The 22,480-nt window shown below is 45.7% G+C and overlaps 1 protein-coding gene across 8 annotated transcripts in view; it reads left to right on the forward strand.

The window, feature by feature from the left end:
* The first annotated feature begins 11,386 nt into the window (after positions 1 to 11,386).
* The window catches only part of LOC135520471 (kin of IRRE-like protein 3), a 54,333-nt gene continuing 43,239 nt past the window's right edge, over positions 11,387 to 22,480 (forward strand). For all 8 annotated transcript variants that reach the window (XM_064946059.1, XM_064946060.1, XM_064946062.1 and 5 more), the window contains exon 1: positions 11,387 to 12,047. In XM_064946059.1, coding sequence (XP_064802131.1) covers positions 12,008 to 12,047 — 40 coding nt within the window. In that variant the 5' untranslated portion in view covers positions 11,387 to 12,007. The remainder of the gene's footprint in view (positions 12,048 to 22,480) is intronic.

Genomic DNA, 22,480 nt, shown 5'->3' on the forward strand with positions numbered 1-22,480 from the left:
AGTTTGCAGGGGTCCAGCAGCAGGTGTCCCTATCCTAACCATATGAGCAACATTACAACAGCTCTTACTGTAATTGTGATATTGAGCGCAGTGCTGATCTGTGTCAACCGTAACTCTGAATACAGCTACACGCTCATAACTCATTAGAACCTATACCTTTGCCAGACAGTGCAGCATAGCTAATGCCACGGTATTCATCCACCAGGCATGCATGCCATTCAAAACCTGCCTCCACACTCAAATTCCAAGGACATGACGTCAGTCTGGGTTCAAATCCACGATTAAGCATATTTTTTATGTTTGATTGACGGGCGCAATTGCAGAGGCTGTTAAAGCGACAACGCCAACCCTAAGCACTGCAGTTGGTAGTCTATCGCCTACGATTTCACGTCAACTCTGTCCTCCGTTTTAATATCAATATAGGGCTATGCCCACCTTGTTGGATGCTGTTTATGCCGTAAAGGGTAGTCTCTCAGAGGATGTGGTGGAGGGACGCTGTTCTTCAGGGGTCAAGGAAAGGTTGAGGCTGCTGGTTCAAACTACACCTGGGAGAGCATGTGGATTACAGAATAAAATAAATAAATAATGTATTTAACCTTTATTTAACTAGACAGACACATGACGTGATGGACTAAAGCTTCAGTCCAGAAATATCCAGAATTATTTCAGACTTTGATTCCATGTATTCTTAGATCCGGTCATCCTGATTGGTTTATACCAAGGTTGGATAGGTTACTTTCTAAATGTAATCCGTTACAGTAACCTGTCCAAAATTATGATCAGCAACGTACCTTTTGGATAACCCAAACTCGGTAACGTAATCTGATTACATTCCGTTACTTTTAGATTACTTTCCCCTTAATGGCATAAGGAGAAGACAAAAATGGCATGCTTTGAGCACGACTGAAAATTGCTATTTACATGTGATTTTTTTTGCCATATGCTGCATTTGCTATAGGCCTGTTGTTTACCTTTTTATCGCTGACACTTTGATATCTTGATAATATATAGCTGTTTAAAGGGCAAATCCACACATGAAACAATAACTAACCGTCGCCCCATCTTTGTTTTGGTAAAAAGCTGAGGGATGGGCCTGGAGAAATGTCACCACTCTCAGATTAATAGACAGATCTATGGATGCAAGGACTGACCATCCATCATATCAAAATGATTTTTTAAAATCATGTTATGAGGCTATACAGTGTTTCTTTACATTTCCAATGATTACAAACATGGGAGAAAAACAAGCTTATATTTTGGGTTCTCGTGGAGGTGACAGATGAACTAAGCTCATGAGGCATTTATAAGTTTCAATGGATATACAGTGCCTTGCGAAAGTATTCAGCCCCCTTGAACTTTGCGACCTTTTGCCACATTTCAGGCTTCAAACATAAAGATATAAAATTGTATTTTTTTGTGAAGAATCAACAACAAGTGGGACACAATCATGAAGTGGAACGACATTTATTGGATATTTTAAACTTTTTTAACAAATCAAAAACTGAAAAGTTGGGCGTGCAAAATTATTCAGCCCCTTTACTTTCAGTGCAGCAAACTCTCTCCAGAAGTTCAGTGAGGATCTCTGAATGATCCAATGTTGACCTAAATGACTAATGATGATAAATACAATCCACCTGTGTGTAATCAAGTCTCCGTATAAATGCACCTGCACTGTGATAGTCTCAGAGGTCCGTTAAAAGCGCAGAGAGCATCATGAAGAACAAGGAACACACCAGGCAGGTCCGAGATACTGTTGTGAAGAAGTTTAAAGCCGGATTTGGATACAAAAAGATTTCCAAAGCTTTAAACATCCCAAGGAGCACTGTGCAAGCGATAATATTGAAATGGAAGGAGTATCAGACCACTGCAAATCTACCAAGACCTGGCCATCCCTCTAAACTTTCAGCTCATACAAGGAGAAGACTGATCAGAGATGCAGCCAAGAGGCCCATGATCACTCTGGATGAACTGCAGAGATCTACAGCTGAGGTGGGAGACTCTGTCCATAGGACAACAATCAGTCATATATTGCACAAATCTGGCCTTTATGGAAGAGTGGCAAGAAGAAAGCCATTTCTTAAAGATATCCATAAAATGTGTTGTTTAAAGTTTGCCACAAGCCACCTGGGAGACACACCAAACATGTGGAAGAAGGTGCTCTGGTCAGCTGAAACCAAAATTGAACTTTTTGGCAACAATGCAAAACGTTATGTTTGGCGTAAAAGCAACACAGCTCATCACCCTAAACACACCATCCCCACTGTCAAACATGGTGGTGGCAGCATCATGGTTTGGGCCTGCTTTTCTTCAGCAGGGACAGGGAAGATGGTTAAAATTGATGGGAAGATGGATGGAGCCAAATACAGGACCATTCTGGAAGAAAACCTGATGGAGTCTGCAAAAGACCTGAGAGATTTGTCTTCCAACAAGACAATGATCCAAAACATAAAGCAAAATCTACAATGGAATGGTTCAAAAATAAACATATCCAGGTGTTAGAATGGCCAAGTCAAAGTCCAGACCTGAATCCAATCGAGAATCTGTGGAAAGAACTGAAAACTGCTGTTCACAAATGCTCTCCATCCAACCTCACTGAGCTCGAGCTGTTTTGCAAGGAGGAATGGGAAAAAATTTCAGTCTCTCGATGTGCAAAACTGATAGAGACATACCCCAAGCAACTTACAGCTGTAATCGCAGCAAAAGGTGGCGCTACAAAGTATTAACTTAAGGGGACTGAATAATTTTGCACGCCCAATTTTTCCGTTTTTGATTTGTTAAAAAGGTTTGAAATATCCAATAAATGTCATTCCACTTCATGATTGTGTCCCACTTATTGTTGATTCTTCACAAAAAAATACAGTTTTATATCTTCATGTTTGAAGCCTGAAATGTGGCAAAAGGTCGCAAAGTTCAAGGGGGCCGAATACTTTCGCAAGGCACTGTACAAACACACGTACAAACACTCACACACAAGTACACACACATACTCAGACTCACACACACACTTGTAAATACAGTCTATTATTACTATGCATACAACCTCTTCTATTACTTGTTATTTTTGACTTGACTCTTATGATTGTTATTGTTGTTATTGACTGATGTACTACAATGTTGAGGGAACTAGCACACAAGCATTTCGCTGCCCCTTTTATAACTGCTGTAAACTGTGTACGTGACGAATACAATTAGATTAGATTTCAATCGGATTTTTGTATTTTGAGAAGAATCTCAATGAGTCACATTCTTTAAGTGTTTTCTTAGTTAGATATTTCTTTATATTATTATAGAAGTCATGCTTTTCTTCCTTTTGTTGATAATGAAGTCTACATCATACTGTTTAATATTCATTCAAACTAAACACACGGTGTGTGTCGTTGGTATGAATACATTTTTATTCCACATGAACGTTGGATCAGCTTTCCAACCAGACAGAAGCGAAAGCACCAGTTGTAATTGCAAGGCTCCGCTTCGGCATTCGCCGACGTTGACGTTTCTTTTTTAATTGACCCCAGGTCAAATAGGGACTGAGATAATATTTTGTTAAATGATTCTTATTTCCCCGGGAATCACATTTCCATATAACTCCATTTCATGCTTTATTTATAACCCTTCTTGCAATTACCATGGAAACGACATCTTAACTGCCACCCTTTCTCTCACTGAACAGTTTAGTAAATATCAAACCATATTCATTATTAATAAACCCACAGACGAAAAACCCTCTTTTTATATATATATAAATAATTCACACGCTGAAAAGCTTGGGGAGTATGGGTGCCCTGCATTTGATACTACAGAGACCAGCTTAATTAAGAGCATTGCTATGAGTGACACTAACACATGCTGGCTGCATCAGAACTGTCTTCTGCTGGAGAGAAGAGTTGTTGTTGATTCACAAGTCACAATCGCAACTTGCCACCAGGTGACAGTCTTTACACAATGGATGTTGATGTTTACTACAGCTGGTGTGAACCCCCCTCGGTTTAAGGGCTTCCATTAACCCCCCCCCCCCCCCACACACACACACACACAAACTCAATTCAATTCAATTCAATTCAAGGGCTTTATTGGCATGGGAAACATGTGTTAACATTGCCAAAGCAAGTGAGTTAGATAATATATAAAGTGAATATATAAAGTGAAAACTCTCTCTCTCTCACACACACAAACTCTCTCTCTCTCTCTCACACACACACACACACATTTAATACACCCACACTACATAGGTTTGATCTACACAGCTGCTGCGGCCTTAAGGCAAGCTGTTTCTTACATCAACATGTGTTTGCTGGCAGGGGACCCTGACGTTTGCATTACAGCACGGCAATAAACAGTGACTGAGACCCCAGGGGTTATTAGAAAACTATTGTTTGGGGAAAACCCTTTGAGCTTTGAATGTAATTATTGAGTAGTAGAACAACATTACCGTCCAACTCTGACATACAGTATGTTTACGGAAATTATTTTAAATTAGCAGGAAACGACACATCTGCAAATGACCCCCCTCTATTCTGACTCATGTTGTGTCCATCATTCTCACACATTGTTTAGTGCCAGACTCAAAATTTCACATTTTCTAGTGATCTCTTTACACAGTAATTATCAGTAACCTGAGTAGTGAGAATGTGATAGGCTAGATCCGAGTTGTGTGGGAACATCAACAGGGGTTGTTTGAGCCAATGCCTGGGCATGGGCAATCAATCAGTTAATTGATTGCCCATTTATTAGATTCATCAATGGTTAAGGAATAATTAATGAAAAACACCAAAGTAGTAGGCTAGTCTATAAAAGAGAATGGAATGTGGTCCTGTGTGGCTCAGTTGGTCAAGCATGGCACATGCAAAGCCATGGTTGTGGGTTTGATTCCCACAGGGGACCTGTATGAACTCAATACTGTAAGTCACTCAGGATAAGAGTGTCTGCTAAAGGTAAAACATTGATGGATTTTTGGATACAAATCAACCATCAGGACTATGTTTGGTGGTGTTTGGAGAAGCATGCTGCCCAGTTTTGTGCGGTGCCCAGGCATTGAATTTGAGGTTAAAGCATCATTGGTAGAATTGCAGAGTTCCACATAGGCTATGCAGAGAAAGTATAACTCTTCTTTTCTGGGGTCTGACAGACATAACTCAATACCAACGTTTTCTTCTCCAATTCCAACTATGATGGGATTAGTCTTTTTCATCCTTATGTTTTAAATCAATATTTAGACTACAACTGGATGTGTGGGGTATAATATTAATATTTTGTCATTTATAATCTAGTGAAGTTAGATCTCTAAACTTGTTTCAATATATACCCGTATGGGAACCTAAACATAAATAAGCCACTTGAAAGAGAGTAAAAATGTCATTATTTTTAAACAAAGTAGAATTTTAAGTAACATTTAAGTGAGTATGTTTGGGGCAAAGTGCTAAATGCCCCCAGGGCAATCAATGTAATTCAATGGTACCTATATTAGCATTTTCCAAATCATGTCCAAATCATCTATAAATAACTTATTTGAGTTCCACAATACATTTTGAGATACTTTAGGATGATTTGGACAGGAAGGGTGAAAATAAAAAGAGGGCCATATATCAAAACCTCCTCATAGTGTGACACCCTGATCTGTTTCACCTGTCTTGTGCACCAGGTATCTCCCATTTGTCCCCATTATCTCCTGTTATTTATACTTGCGTTTTCTGTTTCTCTGTTGCCAGTTCGTCTTGTCCCGTCAAGTCCTACCAGTGTGTTCCTGTGTTTCCTGTGCTCCAGTTTTGTATTTCTTAATCTTCCCAGTTTTGACCTTTCTGCCTGTCCTGACCCTGATCCTGCCTTCCGTCCTGGACCTGCCCGACTCTGATTTGGATTATATTACATTACATTTAAGTCATTTAGCAGACGCTCTGGATTATGACTCATTGCCTGCCTTGACTTACATTTTGCCTGACTCTTGTACTTTAATAAACTCTGAGTCTCGTACTATCCGCCTCCTGTGTCTGCATTTGGGTCTTAGCCTGAGTCCTGATAAATAGTGAGGATAATAATAGTGAGATGTGTAATGTCATTTTGTTAATATATTTGATTTATTTAATTCAAATAAGACACCTAGCTTTTAAGAGTCAATTACTCAAAAATTCTAAAATAAAACATATTGTCACGGCTTTCGCCAAAGTCGGTTCCTCTCCTTGTTCGGGCGGCGTTCGGCGGTCGACGTCACCGGCTTTCTAGCCATCGCTGATCCACCTTTCATTTTTCCATTTGTCTTGTCTCGTTTTCCTACACGCCTGGTTTCAATTCCCTCAGTATTAGATGTTTATATAACCCTCTGTTCCCCCCCATGTCTGTGTGTGGAATTGTTTGTTGTTTCGTGTATGTGCACACTAGACTGGTTTGCGCTGGGTTATGTCAACCCATATTGTGTTTAGTGTTCTTAGTGCCGTGTGTTTTGTTCGCCAAAATAAAATGCTCCGTTGACTACCCAACTTGAACATCTCTTCCACCTGAGGCAGGGGATGAGGAGCGCCCAGGAGTTCGCCCTGGAATTTCGGACCCTGGCCTCAGGAGCAGGATGGAACGACAGGGCACTTATCGACCACTACAGCTGCAACCTGCGCGAGGATGTCTGTCGGGATTTGGCCTGCAGGGATACCACCCTCACCTTCGACCAGCTGGTGGACCTGTTCATTCGGTTGGATAACCTGCTGGTCGTCCGCGAATAGCCAGAGAGGGCTCCGTCGATTCCCCCTCCCAGCACCACCGCTCCGGTGGCTATGGAGCTGGGATGTGCTGCGCTCATGGAGGCCGGAGGAGGGGCTTTCACGTGTACCATCTGTGGTCGCAGAGGTCACACAGCTGGTCCGTGCCGGGTTGGTTCCTCTAGGGGTTGAGGCAGCAGGCAGGACACTCTGGCGTTGCCCCAGGTGAGCCTGCACCACTCTCATCCAGAGCCCTCTGTTGTACACCTGTCTGTGCATGTTAACTTTCCTGAGTTTTCCCCACAATTCCCAGCATAAGGCGCTCCTCGATTCAAGCACAGCTGGGAATTTTATCGACAGAGCATTCTCCCATAGGTTAGGGATCCCTATTGAGCCAGTGGTTAGGTCTTTCCCAGTTCACACTCTGGACAGTCGACCATTAGGGTCCGGGTTGATTAGGGAGGCTACCATTCCCCTGGGCATGGTGACGCAGGGAGGTCACGAGGAGAGAATCAGTCTCTTCCTCATTGACTCTCCTGCGTTTCCCGTGGTGCTAGGCCTATCCTGGTTAGCTCGTCATGACTCCACCATTTCATGGCAACAGAGGGCTCTCACGGGGTGGTTGCGAGAGTGCTCAGGGAGGTTTTTAGGGGTTTCCGTTGGTGCTACTATGGTGGAAAGTCCAGAAAAGGTCTCCACCGTGTGCATTCCCCCTGAATATGCCGATTTGACTCAATTATTGTGCGATACATTTCCTGGTAGACGCCGCAATTCTGAGGAGTTACGTGTATCCACTGCCACAGGCGGAGACAGCGGCTATGGAAACATATGTCTCCGAATACCTGCGTCAGGGATACATTCGGTCCTCCACTTCACCCGCATCCTCAAGTTTATTTTTTGTGAAGAAGAGGGAGGGAGGTCCGTGCCCGTGTATTGACTACCGAGGCCTAAATCAGATCACTGAGGGGAACAGTTACCCGCTACCTCTTATCGCCACTGTGATTGAGTCAATACACGGGGCGCGCTTCTTCACCAAACTAGATCTCAGGAGAGTTTACAACCTGGTGCGTATCCGGGAGGGAGACAAGTGGAAGACGGCATTTAGTACGACCTCAGGGCATTATGAGTACCTCGTCATGCTGTACGGGTTGATAAAGGCTCCATCAGTCTTCCAAGCCATTGCAGACGAGATTATCAGGGACCTGCACGGGCAGGGTGTAATGCTGTATATTGATGCATTCTGATATACTCCGCTACACGCGCCGAGCATGTGTCCCTGGTGCGCAGGGTGGTTGGCCGACTGTTGGAGCATGACCTGTACTTATTCCAACAGTCCGTCTCATTCCAAGGGTACTGTAATTCCACCCTGGGGGTGGAGATGGAGAGTGACCGCATTTCAGCCTTGCGTAATTGGCCGACTCCCACCACGGTAAAGGAGGTGCAGCGGTTTCTAGGGTTTGCCAATTTCTCCGGAGGTTTATCAGGGGTTTAGGTCAGGTAGCGGCTCCCATTACCTCACTGCTGAAGGGGGAACCAGTACGTTTGCAGTGGTCGGCTGAGGAAGACAAAGCTTTTGGTCACCTGAGGGCTCTGTTTACCTCGTCTCCCGTGCTGGCCCATCCGGATCCCTCTTTGGCATTCGTAGTGGAGGCGGACGCGTCCGAGGCTGGGATATGAGCCGTGCTCTCTCAGCGCTCGGGTACGCCACCGAAGCTCCGCCCCTGTGCCTTCTTCTCGAGGAAGCTCAGCCCAGCAGAGTGAAACTATGACGTGGAGGTCCGGGAGCTGTTGGCTGTCGTCAAGGCTCTGAAGGCGTGGAGACATTGGTTTGAGGGAGCTAGACATGCTTTTCTCATCTGGACTGCCCACCACAATCTGGAGTACATCCGGACAGCGAGGAGACTGAACCCTCGCCAGGCAAGGTGGGCCATGTTTTTCACTCATTTTGTTTTCACCCTTTCGTACAGACCAGGTTCCCAGAATGTGAAGGCAGACGCACTGTCCCGGCTGTATGACACAGAGGAGCGGCCTATGGATCCCACCCCAATACTCCCGGCCTCCTGCCTGGTGGCACCGGTAGTATGGGAGCTGGACGCGGACATTAAGCAGGCGTTACGTGCACAGCCCGCTCCCCTACAGTGTCCCGCTGGGCGTCTGTACATTCCGTCTGCTGTCCGTGATCTATTGGGCCCACACGTCACCTTCCTCTGGTCATCCAGGCATCGGTCGGACTGGTGCGCTCTCTGAGTGGGAAGTACTGGTTGCCCACTTTGACTAAGGACGTGAAGGTTTATGTTTCCTCTTGCTCGGTGTGCACGTCGTGTAAGGCTCCTAGGCACCTGCTCAGGGGTAAGTTACACCCCTTACCCGTTCCACCTCGGCCATGGTCGCACCTGTCGATCGATTTCCTGACAAATCTCCCATCACAGGGAAACACCACGATCCTGGTTGTTGTGGATCATTTCTCTAAGTCCTGCCGTCTCCATCCTCTGCCCGGTCTCCCTACGGCCCTACAGACTGCAGAGGCCTTGTTTACGCATGTCTTCCGGCACTACGGGGTGCCTGAGGATATAATGTCTGATCGGGGTCCCCAGTTCACATCGAGGGTCTGGAGGTCGTTCATGGAACGTTTGGGGGTCTCGATCAGTCATACCTTGGGTTTTCACCCTGTGAGTAATGGGCAGGTGGAGAGAGTTAACCAGGATGTGGGTAGGTTTCTGTGGTCTTATTGCCAGGACCGGTCAGGGGAGTGGGCAGCATTTGTGCCCTGGGCAGAGATGGCCCAGAACTCGCTTCACCACTCCTCCACTAACCTCTCCCCCTTCCAGTGGGTACTGGGGTACCAGCCGGTACTGGCTCCTTGGCATCAGAGTCAGACCGAGGCTCCTGCAGTGGATGACTGGTTCCGGCGTGTGGAGGAGACATGGGACGCCGCCCATGTTCACCTTCAGCGTGCCGTGCTGCGCCAGAAAGCCAGCGCAGACTGTCACAGTAGTGAGGCCCCAGTGTTCGCACCGGGGGACCGGGTCTGGTTCTCAACCCGAAACCTGCACCTCCGCCTGCTCTGCCGGAAGCTGGGTCTGCGGTTTGTGGGGCCATTCAAAGTCCTGAGGAGACTGATCGAGGTGTGTTACAGGTTACAGCTCCCCCCGATTACTGTATTAACCCCTCGTTCCATGTGTCTCTCCTCAGGCCGTTGGTGGCTGGTCCGCTCCTGGAGTCTGAGGTGCGGGAGGTTCCTCCGCCCCCTCTGGATATCAAGGGGCCCCCAGCATATGCATTGGAGTTGTTGGACCGTTCCACCATCTCCGTCCGGACCGCCCTGTACTTCGCCCTCCGGGTCATCTCCGAGGCCTGTTCCGGTGCGCTGCTGGAGCCGCGCGTCAAGGGGGGGTGCTGTCACGACTTCCGTCAAAGTCGGTTCCTCTCCTTGTTCGGGCGGCATTCGGCGGTTGACGTCACTGGCTTCCTAGCCATCGCCGATCCACCTTTCATTTTTCCATTTGCCTTGTCTTGTTTCCCTACACACCTAGTTTCAATTCCCTCAGTATTAGACGTGTATATAACCCTCTGTTCCCCCCATGTTTGTGTGTGGAATTGTTTGTTGTTTCGTGTATGTGCACACTAGACTGGTTTGCGCTGGGTTATGTCAACCCATATTGTGTTTAGTGTTCTTAGTGCCGTGTGTTTTGTTCGCCGAAATAAAATGCTCCTTTGGCTACCCAACTTCTGCTCTTGTGGGCCTGACTCCCTTACAGCCAGTTACGCATACCTAACAGAATTCCACACCCGACCATGGAATCAGCAGGAGCAGGTAATAGGAGTCGAGGAGCGTGTCAGAGAACACACGGTGGTGCTACAACATCTCTGCGTGGCGAAGGACCGCGTCGTTCAGACCAAAATGGATGTGTAAAATGGATGTCTTCCCCGATAGTGGGGGAAAGCGCCCCCTTTCTAAAGTTTCTGTTGTTATTGAATAACAACAACAAAAATATTATGCCCAGTTTTTTCCCTTCAAAATGTGTTTGCTGAAGGACACCCAGTATGCACATATCTAAATCTTAGCAAATGTAGCTTTTTTCTGTCAGTAAATAGACATTTCCCTTAAAGGAAAACTCCACCCCAAAACTATCTTTTGGTATTTGTTTCATTGGTCCATTGTTGAAATAGTCCCTTAATGTTTTGCATGTCAGTGATCAAGTTTTCAAGATATATAACTTTCAAAATACAGCAGGTATAATGCATAATTATCTGTACAGGTATTTCTGTACTTTGAAAGTTATATATCTTAAACACTTGATTGCTGACATGTAAAACAATGGGGTGTTACCATATCAACCCCTACAAAAATGTGAATTAATTATAGTCCACATAATAATTTGCATTCCCTGTTTCTGCAGGATTGATTTCCTGCTGTAGGAAACTGGGTCAAATGAAGACCCTACATCTGTATAGCTCCTCCATATTAGAGATTCAACCCCTTTTTGCATATGGATGTTAATCCCACGGTTGCTCTGTCCCCTGTCAACCAATAGCGGGTCCCCGGGGGCGTCGGCCAATGTACCCCTCGTCACTAGTTTGTGTTCTTGTCAATGGGAAAGGGGAGTTCTCAGTTCCAGCTCACAGCAGCCCCCCCCCCCCTCTGAGATTTTGATATGCCTAAATTCAGAGGATCCTAAACAGATGATTGTCAGTGTGGATTATATCCCCTAGCAGACTGCTACGAGAAATAGAGGAGAATGAGATAGAGTGTGAGTGTGTATGTATGAGCTGCTGAAGATACAGGGAAAGAGCTGAGCAAGTGAGAGAGGGAGACTCGAGCGGAGGTGTGCGAGAGCAGCAACTTCATTGTGTTTAGACGGAACTGCGCGAGAAGCAAGACGGGGCGCAGCTCAGCATCAGTACCGACAGGAAAAAGAGAGAATAGCCTTCTGGATACTACTGTGGACAAACAGACGGTGAGATGTACTTCATTCAAAATCAGTCAGTTGCACCAATTTGAGAGGGAAGAGGAATACATTGATCGAACCGAGGATACATATATGCTGTCATACTGAAAAAGTTCCTAACTATGGAAAATAATTCCTAAATGACTGTTTGCAAAGTTTTCGAACAATACCAGTGCTTTGAGAAGCATACGATTTCAGAGACAGGGACATCGCCCGGTACGTTTGATATACCCAAGCAGTGATATTGTTTGCACGGCGGTGGAGAATAACCAGCAAGCGGCAGCCCTCACCCCAGTCGCATTGACGGAACAATAGATTCCCGTCCTACACTTTCGGGGAAAACACAGCCGAACTGGCGACAGAAGACAAGATAAAATGTTGCCGTTATACCTCGTCATTTGCCTTATGGGAAAAGGTAAGAAAACCGTTCTTGTCACATTTTTTTTGCTGGCTGTTTTTCTGCGCTATTGCTATAAACTCATGAGATGCTCGCTCCGTGTTCCGTTCAGGGCGCGCTGCGTCAAACTGTAGCTTCGTCGATGCGCTGTGCTGACGGGGATGAGAGAGGATATCATATTGCTGCTCTGCTTTTGCTCCGAGGAACTAGAGTTTGTCTTGAGGTGTTGAGACAAAGTTCCGCTACTGAAAGAGCTGACCCGGGGTACTGGTTGAATGGCACTAACGCCGACCCTTACCAAAGCGCACAGTGGCGAGGTGATGCGGTTTTTGTTGCTTTACGCATCGGGCTATTTATCTGGTGTAGGCTAGGCGGGGTGTTTTTTTTTTTGCTGATCGTTTGGAAACAGTCCATCATGTTAGTGCACGGGTTTCTTTGATATGCAGACCAAAGGCTATAGACGATGCTAACAGATCAAAACTCGTGTAATATGGGATTGTTGCCATTGAGGTATGCGGGGACATCAGAAGTCGCTGTTGAAGCAAATGGTTTTTGTGTGTGAGAGTGAGTGAAAGAGAGAGAGAGAGCACGAGACAGATAGCAAGATACATATAAATTAAGAGATAAAGCAGAGAGATAAAAGAGAGAAGGACAGAGAGGAAGTGTTTCTGGCCGCCTCTAGATATTCGTACTAGTCTACCAGGCGAAGGATAGTAGCCTATGAGGTTGGCCGCAGGTATCACCGATCAAAATTTCTAATGAGATGTGGGGGGAAACATGGTAACGAGCAACATGTATAGCCTAGTAGAGATAACCTGGGAACATTCCCCTAATGCAGCCAAGCAGACCTTAAAATGCACCAGCTAGGACTCGACCTCTCCACCCCGACACACTCCCTCTCTCGCCCCACACACCCCCTATCTCACCCATATTTCATATATTTTTGAGTGGGCTTTATATTTTAAACACAAAGTGGAATTGCATGGGGATTGAAGCGTTTGAGGAAACCACGTTATGTTATAAGACCGCCGAAACAAGCTCTCCATCTCAGCCGACCTTTACATAAGTTTATCAAAAGGCGTGTGTCATTTATATTAAAATATATACTAGCTTATTATGCAACCTGTATTTGTAGTTTATCAGACAACACTATGGTATTAATCTATATCGAAAGTAACAATGTAGCCTATAAAGTTGAATCAGACCTCACTCAGCCGAAAGTCCAGACCAACTAGGTTTAAGAGGGGGGACAGCTAGTCTATGTCTTGTTGTAAGTGCATAAACAGCCATGGGGTTGGATTTGAGACGGTGTTTAAACACAAGTCTCCAATTAATAATTCCATAGCCAAACGCAGCCAGGTGGAAAAGGCTGCACCGCCACTAAGCTACACAAAAAAGGTCGATAATGAAACGATCTAGAAATAAAGAAAATGTATATTAAAGGCAGCCAACAGACCCCGGGCTTGGTGCAATGATTTTTCTTTTATCTGTCCAACCGCTCGTTTGTGTTATTTTTTCGGGAGGACTTCAGCCACTAGGGGCAATCGTCTGATGGGAGTCAACATTGGCGTGTCAATAATTTGTGCAGTGGCCTTTGCCAATGATAGTTTACTATAACTGTCGCTGTTTTTATACGTCTCTTCAATATCCAATTAGTGTGCCTCTTAGGAAAGGAAGTTTCACATTCAACTCTTCTAAACAATGGGTCTTTTTTTTGATAGGCTACTAATTTTGGCTGTGTGTGCATGTGTTTTTATTTTTTATTTTACTTAACTAGGCAAGTCAGTTAAGAACAAATTCCTATTTTCAATGATGGCCTAGGAACAGTGGGTTAACTGCCTGTTCAAGGGCAGAACGACAGATTTGTACCTTGTCAGCTCGGGGTTTTGAACTTGCAACCTTCCGGTTAGTAGTGTTATTATGTGCTAGAAAATCAGTTTATGTGGACTTTGAATGGTTATGCAATATCAACATGCCTGAATATAATATAAGTAAAACCCATATAGAGCAAATAAAACCTCTAGGGTACTTTTTCCATAGTTACAGCACAGTAGGCAATATCGGCTATTGCGTTATTCTGTAAGAATACATAATCCTTTATTAATCCCGCAGAGAGGAAATGTGATTGCACCAGCCAAAACATACATCATTCTGTATGGATAGTAAACAACAATGGCCCTTTTGATTGAGTGAGACCACTGTCATAGAAAATGTACGGTTAAAGTCGGAAGTTTACATACACTTAGGTTGGAGTCATTAAAACTCGATCTTCAACCACTCCACAAATTTCTTGTTAACAAACTATAGTTTTGGCAAGTTGGTTATGACATCTACTTTGTGCATGACACAAGTAATTTTTCAAACTATTGTTTACAGACAGATTATTTCACTTATAATTGTATCACAATTCCACTGTATCACAATTCCAGTGGGTCAGAAGTTTACATACGCTAAATTGACTGTGCCTTTTAAACAGCTTGGAAAATTCCAGAAAATTATGTCATGGCTTTAGAAGCTTCTGATAGGATCATTGACATCATGTGAGTCAATTGGAGGGGTGCCTGTGGATTTATTGCAAGGCCTACCTTCAAACTCAGTGCCTCTTTGCTTGACATCATGGGAAAATCAAAAGAAATCAGCCAAGACCTCAGGAAAAAAATAGTAGACCTCCACAAGTCTGGTTCATCCTTGGGAGCATTTCCCAAACACTTGAAGGTACCACGTTCATCTGTACAAACAATAGTATGCAATTATAAACACCATGGGACCACGCAGCCGTCATACCGATCAGGAAGGAGACGCGTTCTGTCTCCTAGAGATGAATGTACTTTGGTGCGAAAAGTGCAAATCACTCCCAGAACAACAGAAAGGACCATGTGAAGATGCTGGAGGAAACAGGTACAAAAGTATCTATATCCACAGTAAAACGAGTCCTATATCGACATAACCTGAAAGGCCGCTCAGCAAGGAAGAAGCCACAGCTCCAAAACTGCCATAAAAGCCGGACTACGGTCTGCAACTGCACATGGGGACAAAGATAGTACTTTTTGGAGAAATGTCCTCTGGTCTGATGAAACAAAAACAGAACTGTTTGGCCATAATGATCATCATTATGTTTGGAGGAAAAAGGGGGAGGCTTGCAAGCTGAAGAACACCATCCAACTGTGAAGCACGGGGGTGCCAGCATCATGTTATGGGGGTGCTTTGCTGCAGGAGTGACTGGTGCACTTCACAAAATAGATGGCATTATTTATTTAACTAGGCAAGTCAGTTATGAACAAATTTTTATTTTTAATGACGGCCTAGGAACAGTGGGTTAACTGCCTGTTCAGGGGCAGAACGACAGATTTGTACCTTGTCAGCTCGGGGATTTGAACTTGCAACCTTTTGGTTACTAGTCCAACTCTCTAAACACTAGGCTACCCTGGGGAAAGTATGTGGATATATTGAAGCAACATCTCAAGACATCAGTCAGGAAGTTAAAAATTGGTCGCAAATGGGTCTTACAAATGGACAATGACCCCAAGAATACTTCCAAAGTTGTGGCAAAATGGCTTAAGGATGACAAATTCAAGGTATTGGAGTGGCCATCACAAAGCCCTGATCTCAATCCTATAGAAAATGTGTGGGCAGGACTGAAAAAGTGTGTGCGAGCAAGGAGGCATACAAACCTGACTCAGTTACACCAGCTCTGTCAGGAGGAATGGGCCAAAATTCACCCAACTTATTGTGGGAAGCTTGTGGAAGGCTACCCAAAACAACATTTGATCCAAGTTAAACAATGTAAAGGCAATGCTACCAAATACTAATTGAGTGTATGTAAACTTCTGACCCACTGGAATGTGATGAAAGAAATAAAAGCTGAAATAAATCATTCTCTCTACTATTATTCTGACATTTCACAATCTTAAAATAAAGTGGTGATCCTAATTGACCTAAGACAGGGAATTTCTACTAGGATTAAATGTCAGGAATTGTGAAAAACTGAGTTTAAATGTATTTGGCTAAGATGTATGTAAACTTCCGACTTCAACTGTATAATTTCATACCCAACCCCTCGTGGCTCTATTTTTATGCATGTGTGTTGTTGTTTCCAGTTTCCATGCCTTTAAACAAAGATTTCCTTCGTTTTGGTGTATTATTAACCCTGGCTTTGATTCGGCTCTAGATAAAGGCTTCAAATCCCCCGACCCCTCGGATTCAGAGGATCTTACTTCTTTCAATTAACATTGAGCATCCAGGAGTAAAGTAAAGCGCTTTCGGTCAACGCCTCAGTAAATTAATTAAAAACAAAATGTTTATTGGCAGTTAAGCTGTGTTTTCTTCCCACTGTCTTTGATAAACGAGAGCCGAGTACTGACACATGGGGAGGCAGTAATTAAATTTAAATGTTGAATCAGAATACACAACGTTGTCACACTGACACCCACTCTCCTCTGGGAGGAGAAGAGAGAGGAGATGGAGATGGAACGCCTGCTGGAACTGGAACACAGGCACAAACAGACTTTTCCCTCCTAAAGAATTGTCAACGAGGATCGGGAAATACACTATTCCCCAAACTATTGACTGTGAGGAGCACAAACAAACAATAGCAGAGTTCCAGGGTCCTCGTGGATCCATTCCTGACAAACAAACACCACCAATGGCAAACAAACTGTAATGTTCCATTTGTCATGGTAGAGTAGTCATAGATTTACTTTGTGTCTGTCACGCATGTGGGGGGGGGGGGGTTAGAGGGGACCGGGTGTAAGATGACACCAGCAGCAGAACAATTCCTTGACAGACAGACAGCAGCTGGATGGGGAGGGGCAGCAGCCAGCATGGTTCACAGGCTGCAACACAAACAGACACACACACACACACACACACACACACACTAACACACAGTCCCAGAAAACTTGGTTGTTCAATGCTTGTTCACCCATCCATATGTATGTCCTCTCTGTGGCCCTCCTCTGCAGCAGGAGCAACGGCAGCATCTATCCGTCATTTGCTTTCTCAGAATGTCCCCTGGCTTCCCACTGGAATTGGATTCCACCCTGCATCAGTATTCTGAGTAATCTTCAATGAGCTCTTTTTTGGAACCTTTAGCTTTGGTTTGCTGAGTCTCATAGGGCCAAGTTCAAAGGCTGGGAGCTGAGATCACACGTTCCCTCGCTGCTTTTTCCTCAAGTCCTGGCTGTCGCCACTTGTGTCTAAACCCAGTGAAGCACCCTGAAAATGCATTACCATCACCATCCTCCTCTGAACTTGCCCAGTGAGGGGAATGTGTTGTGGGGCATTAGTAAGTCTAGTAGAACTCATCTACACACAAACAAACACAGCCTTCCACCATGGATATACTGTAAATACACAATGAGGCCTAGGCAGACGCCATCAGAGGAACATATAGCTTTGCCTTGACCCCCCCCCCCTCCCCCTCCCCCTTCCCCATTAGCAGAGATTTGTCCTGGATCTGAGCTGTGTGGCAGAAATATTTCTGGGCGATTCGGTTGCAGCGTGGCTTGGGAGGTTTGTTTTAGGTGGACTGTGCATATTTCATGAGCCTCCGCTGCTTTGAATTCTTGCGGAGGAGTCAGGCTTGGGCGGAGTGAGTGGGGGGACAGAGGAGTGGGGGTGTAAGGGGTTGTAGGGAGAGGGAGGAGGAGGAGGAGGAGGAGGAGAGAGACATGACTCAGAAGTGTAACTACCAGTGTGATGATCAAGTTGACACGCGGCGGGAAAACACTAGGGAATACCATGGAGCATCATTAACTTCTCTCCATCTTTCTCTCCTTTCGGGGGGTAAATTGGAACAAGTTGGAAGGCAGAGTGGGAGAACAGAAGCCAAGTTGAGGATGAGTGTCAGACCAGGGGTGCACAGTCACAATAGTGCTGACGCAGCAGAATCTGTCTTGTGTAGAAGTCTGTTGCATTATTTAGGAGACACACCCATGGCAAAGATATGGATGTGTTTGGCCTACTTTCATTCCCACACTAGGAGTGCTCTCTGCAATGGACCCATGGCTCAAACGGGTGGAGATATGATTTCCAGACAGACCTCATAGACTATGGAAAGGAATAGGATTCAGGGGAGGGGACACAAATCAAACTTTAAAAGTAGTTTTTGTTCATGGCATGAGAGCTCTAAAGATTTGTTTTGTTTTGAGTGAAATTGTAGACAGTTACTCGTGAGTCACTCTGCAAGAGTTATTCCCCCCAGACCAGTACACTCAGAAAACCAACAATTCATATCCATTCCCGACCACATCTTAACCTTTTGTAGAGAGCCCTCCTTTATCTGCACTTTCACTTCCCCCCAGTAACTCAGAACTGACTCATCCGAAGGTACTAACAGACAAACCAACAGACAGACAGACAGACACAGAGAGGCAGACGGAGAGGGTGTATTCTTACGAGAGGTTAATTCCCAGGCAGGCAGGCACAGGCAGACAGGCAGGCAGGCAGGCAGTGATATAGACATTTGTAGAAAGACAGTCATACAGGGGTGCAGAGGGGAGAAGCTATAACAATGGGTTACTGTCTTCCAGCCCCAAGACATGTTCATGCACACTGGCATTGTCTTCTTCTTCGGACCTCGCCTCCTTGACAAACAGCGCAATGACCCCTGGGGTCTTCCTCACTCATCTTTGGCCCACAATCCCCCCAACCCCCATCCCCTCAACAACTTTGCTGTGTACAGAGGCAGAAATTGGTGGGATAATATAAACAATGGGGCTTCATAAAACAAGCTCTGTCTCTCTAATCAGCTTTGCCATGCGGAGAAACAGAGATAAAGAACTTGGCATTGTGTCCAGGGGCCTTGTTATCAGCTGTTAGCTACTTCACTGGATGTGGTTGATGGCACGGCTCAACACAACAGGGAAGGCCTTGTGTTGTGTGGGCAGCCAGGCAAGATATGCTGGAGCTGTACTACCAGCTGGGGCACTTGGCCACTTCCATCCCTGTCTTTGTCTCTCTCTCTCGCTTCCTCTCTGTTCGCTCTATTTTCTCCCCCTCTTTTCATTCCCCCTCTCTCTCTCTGCTCTCTCTCTCTAACTCTGTTTCTCTCTGCTCTCTCTCTCTCTCTCTCTAACTCTGTAACTCTCACTGCTCTCTCCTTCCCTTACTTCTCTCCTTGTCTCTGTCTTTGCACATCCTCACCTCTGTTTCCCTCCGGGGTAGAGGAAGGTCCTTGCAGGAAGTGACACATAAAGACAGGGACAATGGAGGGGCTGTGTCAGCTTCCTCTTCCAAATAACTGGTCCATCCACACACACATGCCGTCCTGCCCCTCAGCCTCTCAGCCCAGGGCCCCTACCAGTCCTACAACAGCCCCACTTCCATCCACTGCCAGCAGATTACTGGGCTCTATTATCACCCACTGATTAGAACACAGTAGGGAGAGAGCAGAGGCTGTGTACTCTCTGCATTCTCCTCCTCCAAACAATGGTACAGCGAGAGGGAACCCTGGGTTAATTCTTTACAAATCATTAAAACAGAGCCCAGAGGGAGAGAGTAGAGCAGTGGCACAGCCTGTGTTCAAACAGTAGCAAGCCAGCCAGCTATTTTTGTGAAATAAATTGTAGTTCATTTTCTTTGGGGGGGGGGTCACATTTTTTGGGGGTATCACATCTTTCTAGAGATATGTATCACAATTTGGCAAGACCTCCAACCCAAGAAACCCAGAGAGCATAGAGAGAGCTCCAGCATACTAGACCAAGCATTCGTTTTTATTTTCCAATCAATTCCTGCCCTCCAAGACAAGAATTTCCTGCCGAGACGCAGAAACCAACAGCAAATTGAAATGTATCTCCCATGTTGGAGCAATATCTGGGCCTATGTTATCTTCACTAGCCGTGTTCCTCAACCTTCTTATAAAGATTGTCATGTTGGGGGGTGTTTCTGGCAGCTGGGATGGGACTGAGGGGGAAAAACCCATTCGGTTATGAATCCCGTGAGAAGCTATTTATTTGTCTATCTATATATTTTTTACTTATTTATCTATTTTTATTCCCCGCTCGATCCGTTCTTGAGATGCGGTCCGATTTTCAGTGGCTCCGCTTGAGCAGAGCGAAGTTAATATCATGTGGCCATTGTGTGCTATTTTAGAGAGTTGTTGTGTGTGCACATCCATAAGTGACTCATGAGGAGCTTATCAAAGCAACGCCCTAAACTATGTGTTGCTCATAGTACACACACACACACACACACACACACACACACACACACACACTAAGACAGGGGGTCAAGGGCATGCATTGGGGCAGAGGATGATGAGCTGAGATGAGTGTTTCCCGTCTTTGGGGCGATGTGCCCTTTATGGAGCGGTTAGTCAAAGCCTGACTGTCTAATTAATGAAGCTCTATCTCTCAGGATGTCATGTCTCCACTCAACTCAACCCAACCAGGGGGAAAGGAATGCACTCAAGGAAACAAGCGATGGCCTGGCTGGGCTGGGCGGACATTACAGAGACCAGAGGGTTGAGTGCGTGCAGGGAGGGACAACTCTCATGCTCCCCTGGGCTTCAGGTCCCCTCCTTCCCCTCTCTCTCTGTCTCCTTCTTTCTTTCTCTTTCTTTCTTTCTTTCTCCTCCTCAAACAAAGAGCTCCATCTTCCTGCTTCCTGCCAGTTTAAACTGACAGGAATCTGAGGGCAAATATTGTGATAGTGACTCAACCGTTAACAAAAATACTGGGCTCGGCGGACGGGAAAGGAAACCGCTTCTTAAACTCTCTTTCTCCTCCTCCTTCTCTCAGTGAGAAAGGTAGGTCTCTCTTCCTCACGGTGTTGTTTTGAGAGGCAGACAGCTGGGTGAAGGGTTGGCGGAAAGTGTAGCAATATTTTTCTTCTCCCCCTTCTCCTCCAGCAGGGAATTTAGAGCAAGGCTTTGAAACTCTCCGTGGGAGGCCGCTAGGAAAGCCGGCCAATTTGATATCAACTGAGGGGTGTCAGTCAAAGCTCATCGATCAGGCTTTTAACTGCGGCTCCCTCAATGTCCAAACATGGTAATTTTATCGAGCTGTGTTGGAGAGGAGAGGCACGGTGAGGAGTGGGGCGACAGACGGGGGCGGCGGAGGGTTTGGGGGATAGGGGTGAGAGTCAGTAGGTAGGTAAGGTGGGTCTCCAACTTCTGTGGTGATGAAAAGCAGGAGCTTCACACAGAGAGGCATTGGAGATCCTCTGGACAGGGGGTTGGGAGGAGATGTTTGTCTGAGCAGAGAGACAGAGAAAGAGAGAGCTGTGCCTCAGCTGGGGGAGGAGGGGGGGAGAGACACAGAGAGGGAGAGAGAGAAAGAGAGGGGGGGGCAGAAGGATTTACTGCCAGCAGCATAGCATTAAAGGTAATGGATATGCTTGTATTGGTGTAAAGCGAACCTGTGTTTTTCTCCCAGCACAGGGTAGCTAAAAGAATAACAAAGATGTAACTGAAGTAAGAATCCGGGGTGGAAGAATTGAAAGGGGCTGATTCAACGCCTCAGGGCGAAACATTACATCCTGAGGTATCCCTTTGCCATGAAGATGGACTGAAGACACAGAATGTTTTTTGAAGAAAGGGTTTTGTGTGTGTGTGTGTGTGTGTGTGTGTGTGTGTGTGCGTGCGTGCGTGCGTGCGTGTGTGTGTGTGTGTGTGTGTGTGTGTGTGTGTGTGTGTGTGTGTGTGTGTGTGTGTGTGCGTGTGTGGGTGGGTGGGTGAGGTGTTGGAGAGGTGAATCTGAACCCACTTCCAAAACTATCTCAGTTTATGAGATAGTGCTAAATAATGAATGGGCCGTGGCCTTTCCTGATCCCGACTACATTCCAGTAGAATTCCAGCAGGGTTAGGGTCTGGAGAGCTAAGTGACAGGGGCAAACCCTATACACCTCTACACCCCTGCACCCCCGCCAGGAGACAGCAGCAGTCCCTCCTAGGGTTGCACCAATCTGGTAACTCCTTAAAAGGTGGAGGAGCGGGAAGAACTGATTGTTCCCTCCACAGATTGGGCTACTACGCCCTTCTGCTACAGGATGATGTCTGTTTGCTTCTGAAAGTCCCAGTCATGGTGAATGGAAAGCTCTGGAGGATAGGCGAGGAAGGAGGAAGGATAGAGGGAAGGGAGAAGCAGAGATAGAAAGGGGAGAAAGAGAGAAAGGGAGTGAGAGAGGGAGAGTGTTACAGACACATACACAATAGGGATGACATTGTCTAAGATGATGTGAGTGTGAATCCAGTGTCAGTCTATGACAGATGATATAGCCTGCTATTGATAGGATAGTTGGGCTGGAGGGAGGGAAGGAGAGAGTATAGATACTGCAGGTTTTCAGGGAGTTTCCAAACAGAGACAGATAGAGCAGGAGATAACATTGGATGAGAGAGGAGTGGACGGAGGGAGGGAGAGGGCGATGAGACGCAGAGTTCCAGGCTGCATCCATCATGTGGTTTGGTGCAGGAGCCATTTCTACCCATTGTTCTCCATCATTTGTTTTCTCAG

The sequence above is a fragment of the Oncorhynchus masou genome, chromosome 29, assembly GCF_036934945.1.
Source record: "Oncorhynchus masou masou isolate Uvic2021 chromosome 29, UVic_Omas_1.1, whole genome shotgun sequence".
In the NCBI taxonomy this organism is placed as follows: Eukaryota; Metazoa; Chordata; class Actinopteri; order Salmoniformes; family Salmonidae; genus Oncorhynchus; species Oncorhynchus masou.